The following is a 15,324-nucleotide window of genomic DNA, read 5'->3' as shown; positions in this document are numbered from 1 at the left end:
TATCTATCTATCTATCTATATATATATATATATATATATATATATATATATATCTATCTATCTATCTATCTATCTATATATATATATATATATATATATATATATATATATATATATATATATATATATATATATATATATATATATGTGTGTGTGTGTGTGTGTGTGTGTGTGTTTTTTTGATTTTCGTGCATTTCCATTTTAAGTCTGCTGTAATATTATTTTCTATAAACTGCCTATAGGTGTTATTCGTATTTTTGTGTTTTTCGTATGTTAGTGTTATTCGTAGGTGCACCGGTGCAAGTGCACCTCCCTACGTTGTAAATAGACATTATCTAAAATGAGAAGCTAGGAGTGAAAATAGCAACACTTTCCGAACTTTCTGCCATTATTTTTCCGTTTGGGGCTTAAGAGAAAGCAGAGCTTTACAAAAGCAATCGTTTAAGTCAATTTTCTTAACGTTGAAGGAAAAGGGTTTACCAAGCAAAACAATATAAGATTTGTCAAGTAGGAAAAAAAAAAAAAAAAAAAACAGAAGCCAGGAGGAGAAAAAAATATTTTTTCCTGCATATCACTTGCGACCCTCTTTAAAATATTACTCCCCTCGCATTCTGTGTATCAGCGTTGTCAGGGATAAACAATATCGTCGCATGTCACTTTGTAGAGTTTCAGTGTGATTGATTACTTTGGTAGTTATTGGTGCGTTCCCCCTCGGAAAATTCTGGATCCAACTCTGTATATATATATATATATATCAATACGTCCCACCAAACGGAATAAGATGAGGTACTTGAGCGTAAATTCTTACGCCTAGCTCTCAAAAAAAATCTTCTTCTTTCTCACCTCAATTATAGGTTGGTGGGCAATCTCTCCCTCGGGAAACTGGTTTATACTTTGATAAGCTCTCTTCTTCATAACTGTATCTAGATATTCTATCCTTGGTCTTCCTCTTCCTCGTTTTCCTTCTGCATTTCCCTCTATCAACAAGGTGTCAAATAAGATGGCCAAGCATGCTGTTTCTTCTTTTTCCTATTATCTTCATGATCTGTCGTCCTTCATTAGCTTCCTTTAGTACGTCTTCATTCCTTTTCCTTTCGGTCCGTGATATGCGCAGCATTCTGATCCAACACCACATTTCAAATGCTTCCAGCTTGAATATTTCAGCTTTTCTCAATGTCCACGTCTCTGGTCCATAAAGCGCCACGCTCCATACCAGAGTCTTAATAAATGGTTTACGAACGTCCAACGACACGCTTCTTGATGTTAGCAGTCCCCTTTTCCTACTGAATGCTTGTTTAGCTTGCGATATTCGTGAACTTACGTCTTTTTCACTTCTTCTGTCCGAGGATATTAGACATCCTAAATAGGGGAACGTCTTAACGTCTTCGATTTTCTCTCCCTGTAGCCATACGTTTGCCTTTTCCTGTCCTCCTCTTGTGCACTTTATCACTTTGGTTTCCTTCTTATTTATTTTCATTTTGCATGTTTTTTTTTCCAGTTGGTCGTTCAAGTTTGAAAGTGCTTCCTGCAGGTTCTTTTCGTTCTCCGCTATCAATGCTATGTCATCAGCAAACCTTATTGTGCTGAAAACCTGACCATTTACTTTTACGTCTTTCTCGTTTTTATCAAAGAATTCTTCCATAGCCTCTTGTAGATAGACGTTGAACAGGAGAGGTGAAAGTCCACATCCTTGCCTTACTCCGAGAGCTGTAGCTAAGGGGAAGGGGGCGAGCGGGGCGGTTGCCCAGGGCGTTGACAGCAAGGAGGCGCCGAACGAGCGAGAAGAAAGAAAAAGTGTCGGAAAAGAGTAAACGACGCAGCGCCCCGTAAAAGAACTGGCACCCTATTAAATCAATATCGTTGTGAGTTTGCAAAGAAATACATTTGCTAAAAAATTTCTTGCTCGCTCGCAGCCAAGAGTTTTCAATGACAGTTACAATAAGTTTTTAATTATTATTTAAAGAAAGTTACGATTTGTTAATTACGATACGATATACAAGGTATCGAGTAATGACGTATAGTTTATGCAGGAACATTTTCAAAATCGGAAACGGTAAAAGTCTGAAATATGTGTTCATAGTTGTGATAGTGATGAGTTTGCTTAGTTAATCACTCTTATCTATCCAATCGGATTAATCACGATGGTGAGAATGAAGGTATGAAAATGAGAGGAGTGTAGAGACACGCAAGCTGTTTGCGCGGGATTATTAAAAATGGAGATAAATAAGAGGAATAATAGTGTATCCGAAATAGCAGAGTAGGGGCTAAAAGAGTCAGAACTTAACCCAACAAAGTTCGTCTTTTTCAAAGACTAATCACTATTAGTGATTTTTTTTATTCAATCGACATACGAAATGCTGCCACTTAAAGGAATTTATTGGGATTATTTCTCCATCATTAGTTGTATCGTCAGGATATGTTTTCTGTGCATACGTATCAGTTGTGTGTGTTTTTTTAAATCTATCTACATACAGGCAAAACATAAACCTTCTGAATTTCTGTTATATTTCACAAAATATTCTTTTACCGTAAAAAAAAAAAAAAAAAAAAAAAAAAAAAAAAAAAAAAAAACACCTCTATGGCCTATAGAACTCGGAGGCTCAATGTCGCGTTCATAAAACGTCTCCAATGACTTCTGTTCTTACCCAACTGAATCCAGTTCTACTTTGTTTTCCTATTTCTGAGAGATTCATCTAAACATTGTTCTTCCATGTGCGTCTAGGTCAGTTCCTCGTTATGAAGTTTCCGCCATTCCCGATTGCCGTGCCGCTTGGGTCCGAATTGAATATTCGTCTCAGAATTTTATTCTCGAATACTCTCAATTTGCGTTCTTCCCTTAAAGTAAGCGACCATGTTGAGCAACCGTACAGAACAACAGGCATGATGATCGTTCTATATATTTTAAGCTTCAAATTCCTAGACAGACGTAAAAATATGTTGAGCTGAATAATAACACGAATTCCCCGCTTTCAGTCGACATTTAATTTCTTTGTGTATATAATTTTGTCTGTTAATATTGATCCTAAATACTTGAAAGTATCCACTTTATCGAAAATATTATTTGATACTTTGACATATCAATAATTTGCAGTATTACGATCTCAATGAACTTAGTTTTTTCTCAATTTACTTCTAAATCTGCAAGCATTTAATAATGTATTTGCATTTCTTTCTATTTTTCTCCTGTCATCCCTTATCAGACTTACATAATCAACATACGCCATAACCTGATGAATACCATTTCCCTCTAGGCCATGGTTGCTATCTTTGATTTTCCTTGTAGCGTACTCCAGAAGAAAGTTGAATAATAATGTCGACAATGCATTTTGTTTCAGGCCATTCTCGACGAGGAAGCTCGTGGACAAGAACTTCCCTACTCGGACTTTACTTTGGGATTCTTTTAAACACATCTTAATTAATCTAACTAGCTTTTTCGGTATTCCGAATTCTGCAAGAATGTATAATATTTATCTCCTGATAGAATCGTAAGCTTTTCTAAAATAAATAATTCTTGTACCTGAGTATTGTATTCCCATTTCTTTTCGCGTATTTGTCGAATGGTAAATATCTGGTCCATAGTTGATTGATTTCGTCTAAATCCACACTGATAATCTCCAATAATTTCATTCGCGTATGGGATCAATCTTGGTAATAAAATGTTTGAGAGCATTTTATAGGATGTTGACACAAGAGAAACGCCTCGCTAATTATTACAATCTGCTTTGTCGCCTTTCTTGTGAATTGGAACAATGTTGTTCTACAAATTTCCCATCTAGCTAAAATTAACATAGCCGGAATTTCGTCTACATCCGGAGATTTTTTTTTTAAAATTTCTTTACAGCAATCTCTACTTCTGTTCGGCTAGGCTCTGAAATTTATGGTTCTGCTGTGCATTTCCCTTTCCTCACGAACATTAGTTTTTGGCTACGTGTTAGGCAAATCGTCAAAGAAATATTTCCATCTATTCAAGATGTTATCTGTATCAGTAAGAATTGTTCCGTCGTCTCTCTTTAATATATATGCGCGGGGTTGATACCCTTTCTTAAATTCGTTGATGCCCTTGAACATGTGTCGAATTTTTTTCGTTTACTATTATCTTCAAGATAATTAATTTAAGCTTTCAAAAAATCGCGTTTCTCTTTTCTAAACATTTTGGAAGTTTCCCGTTTGATGTCAACGAAATTTAGTGCAGTTATATGGTATCGCGGAACTTGGTCGAATACCCGTGATATATCTTTAAAAAGTGTATTTTATATCATCATCTTTATCTTCTGTTGAGGCATGTACATTTATTTAAAACAATACCGATACTTAAGAGTAATAAAAGAAAGTGTATCAGTAACAAATTCAACCCGTTTAATTGCTGATATTAAAAGAATCGAAATTAAAATGCTATTTGTGTGGTCACATACATAATAAAATTACAAATGTTTACAATTATTACTGGAAATTAATGCTGTCACCTATTTCCAACATTTTAAAAATACGTAGTTTCTAATATATTGACATTTCATTTCTTATCGATAGTATGAAACGTTACAAATAGCTGTACTGTAAATTTCCATAATTGATCTCCAAGTGGATCAGTATGCCAAACAAAGGTAATTTTGTCAAGTTTAACAAAAAGTCCAAAATACGCTTTTTGAACACAGCTCTTATTTGTAAAAGAATACATAATGATTGCTTTTCGCTGTTGCAATGGCCTGTCCAAGCAGCTTGATAAAAATATCAACATAGTATAACAAAAGATGCTGTTTCTCTTATACGCAAAAAAAAAAAAAAAAAAGATAAGCTGGTGAGTGTAGGTGGCGCCCAATTCTACTTCGCTCCGGGCGCCGAAATCTCTAGCTAACGGTCTGCTTACTCCTTTACTTATTCTTACTTCCTTCTGATCTCAAAAACATCTAGAAAAACTAATTTTTATGGCGCTAAAAGAAATGTTGTCAATAAAAATTTGTTAGTTTTTATTCTGAAGGTACAGGTTGATTATTATTTATTTCCACCACATTGACTTAACACCTAGTCTTTCGTTCCAAGCACTGCTATCGGCTGAAGGAATTCCACTCTCTTTCGCTAAGGCTCTCTCGCTTAGTAACAGCTAAACTCTTATTGGCTCAACGCGTGGGTGTGAGCTTTAGTTCGCATTTTTTGCACGGATTAAGACATTTTGGGAGCACTATAGCAGATTGACCTCTATTGTTGTTTGGTTTCTCCTATAATGGTGACACACACATTCAAACAGTGACACACTTATTATTTATAATGAATAAATACATAAAAATTTGTTGTTTTAAAGTAAAATTAAATATCTTTCTACTTTTTTTCTTTTCAGCTATTGTTCTCGGTCGAAACGAGTATGCACTGGAAAACCGTGTACTCCTTCACCTCCTCCACCTCCGACCTTTAATGCTGATAATTTCCAGTGCACTTCAGGCTGGACTGAATGGTTTAACGTTGATACTCCAACTATGGACAAGAAGTCTGACATTGAGCCAATACCAAAGTTTGATATTTACGTAAGTAATTTTGTAATTGCTTCTTTTATTTTTCATACATTGGAGATTGAGATAATTGTTTACAATGAGAATTTAGCATGATATTACAAGTAAAATGAAGTGATAAAAAAGTCAGACGTTAATTCTAAGTAGGAGCACAGCTTGAAAAAAGAAGTGTTCACCGAAGAGTGTGACGCATTTGAGTTGAGTTGGTTTTGAGTTTAACGTCCCGTTCAGCAGCGAGGCTATATGAGACATGGACCTATTGATTAACGTGGAATCCGAACCACATGAGCTCCCACCGGAAATCGAACCCGGATCTCCCACGCCAAAGGCGCGTACGCTAACCGCTTAGCCACGAAGGAGCTCAGTGATGCATTTCAAAATTTGGAGGTCAGCAGTGGGGCTATTTAGCCGGTTCGCTAGAACAGGTTGTTAAAGTATTTCCAGTTCGCAGAACCGTTTGTTATACCCAGACATGAAGGTAAATTTTACCCTGTTATACCCAAGACCAATAAATTTTAGTTTAAATATCTTTGGTTTTAGAAATCCTTCCAGCTACAAGGTTAAACATTGATGTTTCAGAACAAGGTATAAGCGTTTGTTTTTTAATCTCAAATGCTCAGATACCAAGAATGAGAACTAGGATCACGTAAGTGCCCTCCCTGCTGGTCTAGTGGCTAGTACGTGCGCCTCTGGTGAACGGGTTCCCGGGTTCGATTCCCGGTGGGAGAACCTTTGTGATTTTAACTGTCCTCGATATTTCTGTGTTCGTGTCCCTGTCATTCGAGGTGATTGGAAAAGAGTCAAGTAAACGAGTAAAGCAAGTAAAATTAAGTAATAAGTAGTTCAAGTAAGTTACTGAGACAGGTTCGGTGAGTCAGTTAACTTTTTTAAAAAAAAAAAGAAAAAAAGAGTGTAGTGGTGAAGGTTATTTATATTTGAAACGCATATATATCATTATCAACAATTGTTGATCCATTCCTGAATTAAGATATTTTTTGACAAGTATTTATCTTGGATAAGTTCTTTCCAAGATATTCGCAGTGCTATCTAATTTTGTCACACCACCTTGTATTCAGATGCTGTGTAGGTCTCTACTTGTCACTTCTGGTATTCAGTAAAACAAACAAACAAAAACAAAAAAAAAAAAAAAAATCTCTACCTTCTATTTTTCTTCCCAAAGAGAGTTATACCCATCTACTCTCTGTTTCTCTCTCTCTCTCTACATAAGGACACTGGACTACTAAAATGATAATGTTTGATATTGTTTTTCGTTCATTGCGTGTTCTCATCTCTCGCCAGATTAATGCACATCTGAATAGTGTACTCAGAGTGAATCTGCTCTCATTAGAGAAAAGAACGCAACTCCACTCCTCTTCAGTCCAGTCTTGATGTTCTTGGAACGATCGCAAACGGAATTCAATGTAATGGCCGTCAGACAAAGAGACCACTCCCAGCAATTGACATGAACTGAAGTGTGAGATTAGGCGCTTTGCAGACTCTTTAGATGTGTTTGATGTGACGGTCTCTTTTGGCCTGTTTCATAATGTATAGTTTGCCCTCTGCGTAGTTGACCGTGGTCTACTACCACCTCTCCTTCGTACTGCATTGCCTGTGGTTGGAGATTCTCTTCACGCAAATGGAACAATGTTGTGAGCAACACCAAATTCCTGGACCACATTTGACACACGTCGTCCTTCTTCCAGCTTCCTGAAGATACTTCCCGTGTGAAGTCTCCAAAATATTGTCTTCAGGTCAGGTGTGTTGTGAATATCACCAATACAATGCACCTTAACACTTCTCTGACTGCTCGTTCTTTTTATTCAATTTCTTCGTCTTGAGAAGCAGAACCATTCGGCACTACGGTCACTCTTACGTCACATTATGAAACTTTTCTTCTCTGAGTACGTGTGGGAGATTTCTGGCAACATGCTACTAGGCTTTTATTCATTTCTGTTGACTACACAATATCCTATGTTACTTTATCATTCTTGTCCTTAAGGTTGGTTTAAAGGGATAAGATTTGATAATAGATGGCACTACAGTCCTCGTATCTCTCCCATGTATTTTTTACCCTTCACGAAAATTCACGATTTCTCTTACAAATTTCAACCTAGAGACTTCAAATTTTTAGGAAAGGAAGTTCATAATCTATCGGAGGCAATAATCCGTGCCACTTTTTTATTTAGAATTTTCTTCAATGTTGAAATGGCTTGAATGTTGAAATGAATATCCAAACCTTTAACAATGGAACTGTTTCAACAATGAAGAAAATTCTAAATAAAAAATCTTCACGGATTGTTTCCTTTGATAAGTTATCAAGTTCCTTCTCTAAAATGTTGAAATCTCTAGGGTGAAGTTTGTAAGAGAAATTGTAAATTTTCGTGAAACGTAAAGAAAAAAAAAATGGGAAGGATACAAAGGCTGTAGTGACATCTATCGGCAAAACTTGTCCTTTTACACTAACCTTAAGTTTTGCGCATCAGTTGTAAATATACAGGATGTCCATAAATTTACTGTCATACTTTAAAGTGGTATTATGTCGTTTTGGGTAATCATATTTAAATGAAATTGGTCACATTTGAAAGAAAAACTCAAATATTTTTTTTTTGACTACACTTCACAGACATTCAATGTGGGCCTCACGAGTGGGCCCGACAGATGGTCTCCATGAATGATCTTTCCTTTCATGACATACGCAGCCACGATCCACAAAATCACGGTACCACTTCAAAATATGACGTATGGGTAGGAGCTTGGTGTTGAAACCTTCGCCTAAAAGCACGCTGAACCTGCACCAGATTCTCCGTGCTGTGATATTCCAAAACAGACCAACTTCGTTCTTCTGGGGTCGCTATAACTCCTTAAAATTTATTCTTTAATAACAACAAGGAAATAAATTTACGTTAGCAGATTATGGCATAACAGTACAGAAACACGGGAGCTTATGTGGTTCGGATTCCACGTTAATCAGTAGGTCCACGTCTCATATAGCCTCGCTGCTGAAAGGAACGTTAAACTCAAAACCAACTCAACTCAACTCAGTACAGAAACATAAAAGCTTTCCAAGTGACCTCCAGCAGAAACAGAAACTGCCTGCTAAATATACAACAATGAACCCATATCGGCTAATCACAAAGTAAATATGAGTGAATTTACTTTTTCTGTGTTTGATCCCATTCATTATTAACATTGTTGTCCATTGTTGCCACGTGACCCTGTTCCTCACATCTCAAGACCATCTTTGAAAACACGAAATGTTATACTCTCTGTATGGTGGAATTGTCGGCAAATAGTGCATTATGAGATCCTTCCACCTGATCACACTATCACTACTGATCTCTACTTGCAGCAGTTGCAAAGGCTGCACAGTGCATTGCGGCAGAAGAAACCAGCATTGGTGAATCGCAAGGGTGTGCTGTTCCTGCACGACAATACCAAGCCACATGTAGTAAAGAGACCTGAGAGACCCTTCAACAACTTGGTTGCGAGACACTGTGCCATGAACCATATTCACCGGAACTTTGCGCCAACAGATTACCACTTGTTTCATTCCCTAGATAACCACCTCCGTGGGTGATCCTTCGTAAATAGGGAGATCTGCGGAACGCACTCACGGACTTCTTTGCATCCACAACCGCCGAGTTTTATCACCAAGGTATTCACGGACTTCTTTGCATCCACAATCGCCGAGTTTTATCACCAAGGTATTCACAGACTTCTTTGCATCCACAACCGCCGAGTTTTATCACCAAGGTATTTACGAACTTCTTTGCATCCACAACCGCCGAGTTTTATCACCAAGGTATTCACGGACTTCTTTGCATCCACAACCGCCGAGTTTTATCACCAAGGTATTGTGCAGCAGCAGAAACGGCAAAAGGTGTTGGAAGCTGATGGAGATTGCTTCAAAACCTAAAGGTATGTACCGTCCATTGTGTTGCTGTTTGTTTATTACTGCTGTAGAACAGCAAGCACTTTTTTTAGCTTCCTTATAATCATGAAATAATTAAAATCTTATTCGTTAAGTTACAACAAAACTTTCACTTTCTTTTCCGTTATAATTGTAGGATGGCGGGTCGACTCCTAAGTGTCGTAGAGAGAAGATGGATGATATCGAATGTCGTCGAGTGGGTGATGATGTTAATTACAACGAAACTGGCCAAGACGTGATCTGCAATCTTGAACATGGCTTACTGTGTGGAATGGGGAAGACAGGAGCCTTTATGTGTCACGATTACAAAATCAGAATCCATTGCTCTTGTGGTAAGTATAAATAAGATTTGCTTGTTATAAGATTCTCTCTATATAAACATATTTATACAGATTTATCAAAATAATTGAAGGACACAAGAAAGCATGAAACCAAAGACCAAAACGGCTGTAGCAAAAAGAAATCATACTTCTAAAGACAACATGAGTGGCTAAAAATAAAAATGCTTAATCGAATCTACCTGGCGTCTGTAGTGTTATCTTATATATAGAAATTAATATTTGTTTGTTGGCATACAAGCACATAATGTTAGTTTGGCATACTTCAAAGTAATTTTACCGAAGAGACCATAGTCTGGTAAAGACTGTAGGCCAGGGCGAAAAATTTCCGGTCGCCAGGTCGCCATTGGCGACTAGAAATTTAGAGTTGGCGAGCAGTGTTCAGTAGGAATTGTTTCTGCCTAAATTCAAAGGGCTGCGTAGTTTCTGTTTCGCACGAAAATAATTGTCACTAAGTGAGAGAAAACACGGAATATGAAGTCTTCACAACGGATATGCAAAGTGAAGTCTTCACAACGTTGTAATTCGCCCCTCCTTAAGGACTTAAGGACTTTGATCCGAAAACTGCAATCGACAACTCGTATTTCAGCGCAGAGAGAGAGCGTTACACAAACGTAGTCTTGAGGTAAGATATTTTTTAACATGTATATGAATTATCTATTGAAGATTTCCTGGTGACGTATTGTGAACAGGTCTTCTCGGGCTAGCAGCCAGGTAAATACTGTTATATCTTGCGACGTTTCGAGGGCTGACATCGTCCTCGTCCTGAGACTTCTGGAAAGCTCAGCAGACTATTTGCCAGGTACAACATCAGGACAATACACAAAACCTCCAGCAAAAATAAAAAACTTAATACGACCAACCAAAGACGACCTGGGCCTCCGAACTCCTGGAGTTTACCGCATTTCATGTGAATGTGATAAGTCATATATTGGACAAACAGGACGAACCATTGAAGCCAGATGCAAAGAACACAACAGTTACATCAGACTAAACCAACCAGAAAAATCCGGACTGGCTGAACATAGCATCAAACAGCAACATAAGATTTTGTTTACAGATGCCGAAATAATAGCAAAATGCTCAAGAGTTTGGGACAGGAGGATAAAAGAAGCCGTTGCAATCACACAAGAAAAAACGAACCTTAACAGAGACACAAGATTCCAACTGAGTAAAACATGGACACCAATCATATCCCGCCATTTCAAGCACCAATCAGAAGCCGCCATTTCAACCACCAATCAGAAGAGTTCAATCATACATACATGAGTATATATATTCCATACACTCTATTGCACCATCATATTTGCCTGAAGATGAGGATGATGTCAGCCCTCGAAACGTCGCAAAATATAACAGTATTTACCTGGCTGCTAGCCCGAGAAGACCTGTTCACATGTATATGAATTGTCGAATTCAAAATTGATTACCCTGAATCTAATTGTCTGGTTGTGAAATTTTATATCCTGTTGTAATTTCTTTCTTTGTCAAACCAAAGGTTGTAGTGGGAGAGGGGAAGACCTCTCATAATTTCTACAGTCACGAACATTAATAAATGGAGGCTCAAGCCATTATTTCTTATGGCTACAACCTCAATTTATTAATGTTCGTGACTGTATGTGAGAGATAGTGGCGACCATCATTTTTGGATTAGCGAGTGTGTCTGACTTTGAAATTTTGCGCCCTGCTGTAAGCTATATAGAACTTTTTGGTTCATATCATAAGGGGGAGGAGGCGGTTTCAAATAGGAAGAGATAATTTAAAATATATGTTTAAAAAACAGAGCATATCACGAATTCCTTATACTAGGAAGATGAAACTCAGCACGTAAACTCATTTCTAAGAACAAGCTGACACGCACACATTATTTACAATCTGTAAGAAGTACTGTTGTTGTAAGACCCCTAAGGGGGAAGGGTTAACATGTATATATTAAAAAAGACCGATATTAGTGTCGAATCCATAATTGTCGGGGTCGTTGAGATGAATAGTGACACTTTCGATGCCATCTAAGTACAAGTTCAGCCACATTTAGATGGGGTGGGGAATGAGAAAGGGTTAAAAATAATGATACCACGATATCGAAGGCTCTATGATCGCGCTAAAACCATCCACAACAACATAACAAAATATTCGATACAATGTTAAAAAGGATTTCTCTCAACGACTTCCAAACGCCGTATATGATGTATATTAAATGTTCAAATAGTGTTGATGCTTATAGTTTATCGAGTATTGTAATTAAAATAATTATTGACTGTATTGTTCTGCAGCTTACTCATTGCATTAACCAATGTCTAACACAGGAAATCTTGCTTGAAGTTTTAAAATTATCGCGAGTCTGTCTATAAAAAGAGGCCCGAAAATTGTCCCTTTAGTTATCGACCTATTTCTCTGGTACCAGACTTCTCAAAAATTCTTGGAACTATGACACATATTCAATTATGTGATTATCTTGTTAAGCATAACGTAATTAGTGATCCACAGTTTGGGTTTTGTAAAGGGTAAGGGTAGATCTACTGTTGGAGCTATTAACTCACTAGTAAAGAAGGTTATTAGGGGTTTTGAAAATAAGGATTTTGTTCAGCCAACATTTTGTGATTTAAGCAGTCTTTGTGTTGAACACAAATTCTCTTTAAAAAATTAGCGTATTACGGTATCAATGGTGTAAGTTTTAGATTAATTAAGTCTTAACCTAGAAAACCTTAAGCAAATTGTTTTTGTAAATAACGATAAATCTAGTATTGTATCAGTTAAGTACGGAGTACCCCAAGGTTCAGTATTTGGGCCACATTTATTTTTACTAATGATAAATGGTCTACCTTACTTTTTTTTATCTGCTTACTCTATACTATATGCTGACGATACCGCCTTCCGAAATACCAATACTGATCTTAGTGCACTTAGTGCTGTAACTGAAAATACTTGGGATCAGGTTGTAATTTGATTTAAGGCTAATGGTTCTTTTACTTAATGAGAATAAAACTCAACGTATGACTTTTAGTCTAAAAGAAGTCCTGTTGAAAATAGCTCAATATGTGTAATATATCTAGTTATTTATATTGACAGCAAATTATCATGGGAACAACATATAAATTATATTTCTAGTAGACTCTCAAGTGTAATATATCTATTAAACAAAAAAAAAAAAAAAATCGTGTTCCTGATAAGTATGTCAAATCAGCTTATTTTGTATTTTTTTAGAGTATAACTTTGTATGGTATATTACTTTGGGGCTACAATTGTCATGTAATAACATTGTTGTAATACAGGAAAAGGCCATCAGAATTATTGCAAATGCAGACAAATTAGCTCATTGTAGACCTTTGTTTATCAGTCTTAAAATTATGACAATAATCAATCTATATATTTAGACAGTATTCCTCTGTATGGAAAGTAATCATCAACATTTACAATTCAGACAAGATATTCATTCGTATAATACTAGAAGCAATAAACTTATAAATGTCCCATATCAACGACTGTCCAAATCGTTAAATAGTTATGGGACAGTCGGAACAAAACTGTATAGCAAGTTGCCTGCAACACTAACAGATGAACAACACTAACAGATGAACAACACTAACAAATGAACACATAGATAGATTTAAAAGTAAATTGTACGATTGGTTAGTTGCAGCATAGGCGTGCGCACGTGGGGGCTCGCCCCACCTAATGTTTTGGCATTGCATTTTTTAAATAATTTTCTCAGCTAATAAGGATTATATTTCATAAAAACGGACCCTGAAAGACGTCTGTAATCATCGCTATACAAAGTAACACTTTGAACTTTGCAATACTCGACCAAAATTTCCCGATTTAATTATATTTCAGTCTTTCTTCCGTTTTTTCCCTCCCAGCAGTATATTATCACACACACACACACACACACACACACACACACACACACACACACACACACACACACACACACACACACACACACACACACACACCTAACACACTATCTGTAGGCCCCGACTTTAAAAGGAGGATAATCCGCCACCTTCCCACATACTTCAACATCCTCCGTGCAAATGAAAATAAAAATTAAATTATAAAGAAAGTAATTATTACAAGGTGGTTGCATATCTTCAGGAGTACCGCTATTGATCCCCCCCCCCTTATCCAAGAGTCTGCGCACGCCTGTGAGTTGCAGTGCCCTTTTATTCTTTACAACAGTATTTTAATTGTTCAATAGAAATGTAGCTTATTTCATAATTTCGTGTTGAGCTAGTATTTAATTTATGCGTATCGTTATTGTCATTTATTTTATTATATCATTTCATTATTAATTTAGTTATAGATTATTATTGATTTATACTTACATACCATTATTATATCACATTTTGACATTGTCTATTGCTATGTTTAGCTTAACGAAAATAAATATTATTATTATTATTATTATTATTATTATTATTAATGCTTATTATGATTAATACTTTACCTTTGGATCTTAACAAAACATGATCTCTATCTTTTGCTTCCGAAACTAATCCTGTCTAATATAACTATATTGTTGCTAATGTTTTGGTCAAAACACTTGTCTCTATTAAGTCTTCACCCCGGCGAAATTAAAATACCGCTAATTTTACAGTAATTATGTGATATCTTCAAATAGATAAAAGATAATTGAAATATGGAACAAGAGCGCCCTAGACAATATTATTTTGCATGAGGTACCGTTACCACAAGTCACCTAGTAGCTTTCCGTTTTCAGCCGTTTAGAAACGCGAAAATAAAAGCCGATTTTCTAAATGGCTGGAAATCGAAAGCAGATAAGTGAGTCGTGATAACGGTTTCTCATATAAAATAATATTGTCTAGGGCGCTCTTGTTCCACATTTCGATTATCTTTTATCTATTTGAAGATATCACGTAATTACTGTAAAATTAGCGGTATTTTAATTTCGCCGGGATGAAGACTCTTAAGGATCTGGGTGTTACTTTTGATGCCAAATTATTATTTAATAAACATCTTGAGTGCATAGTGTCTAAAGCTAGAAGAAACTTAGGAATCATAAAATGGATTTCGAAAGATTTTTCCTCTTTAAAAACTTGCTTACTCTTATGCTATGCTAATGTAAGAAGTCACCTTGAATATTGTACTTAGTATTTGGAATAAAGAAGCCCAGTACATTCAAAAGGATATGGAAGTAGTTAAAAATTTGTTTCTCTCATGGTTAAAATGGACATTTAAATTTTTTACTTCAGAAAACTCATGATGAAATTAGGTACCTTCTTGGTCTACTAAAATTATCTGAACGAAGAATTTTATTCGATATCAAACAACTTCATAATATTTTGACTGGTAAATTATCACAAATTGAGGTTGTTAGTCTTGATGTCTCTAACAGGGCAATAAGAAATTTTAAAATTTTCAAATATAATTTTAATTTTAGTGATTCGCCGATATATAAATGTCTGTCAAATGCCAACATATCATTGATGTCTTTACTTGTGATCTTCCTTCTATTCAAAGAAAGTTTATAACTTACCGCCTATCATAACTTGTTTTCTTTTGCATGTTTTAATTACACTGTTTCTATTTA

General features: G+C 36.1%; 1 protein-coding gene across 1 annotated transcript in view; it reads left to right on the top strand.

Annotated features, from left to right (window-relative positions):
* Hml (hemolectin) overlaps positions 1-15,324 on the top strand; it is a 403,631-nt gene that overhangs the window by 86,514 nt on the left and 301,793 nt on the right. Inside the window, exons 27-28 of the mRNA XM_081740590.1 lie at positions 5,333-5,516; positions 9,569-9,764. Coding sequence (XP_081596716.1) covers positions 5,333-5,516; positions 9,569-9,764 — 380 coding nt within the window. The remainder of the gene's footprint in view (positions 1-5,332; positions 5,517-9,568; positions 9,765-15,324) is intronic.

This window comes from Thermobia domestica, chromosome 15, assembly GCF_964235325.1.
Source record: "Thermobia domestica chromosome 15, izTheDome1.hap1.1, whole genome shotgun sequence".
In the NCBI taxonomy this organism is placed as follows: Eukaryota; Metazoa; Arthropoda; class Insecta; order Zygentoma; family Lepismatidae; genus Thermobia; species Thermobia domestica.
The sequence above is the reverse complement of the archived record's forward strand: the minus strand, read 5'-3'. Positions and strand labels throughout refer to the sequence as shown.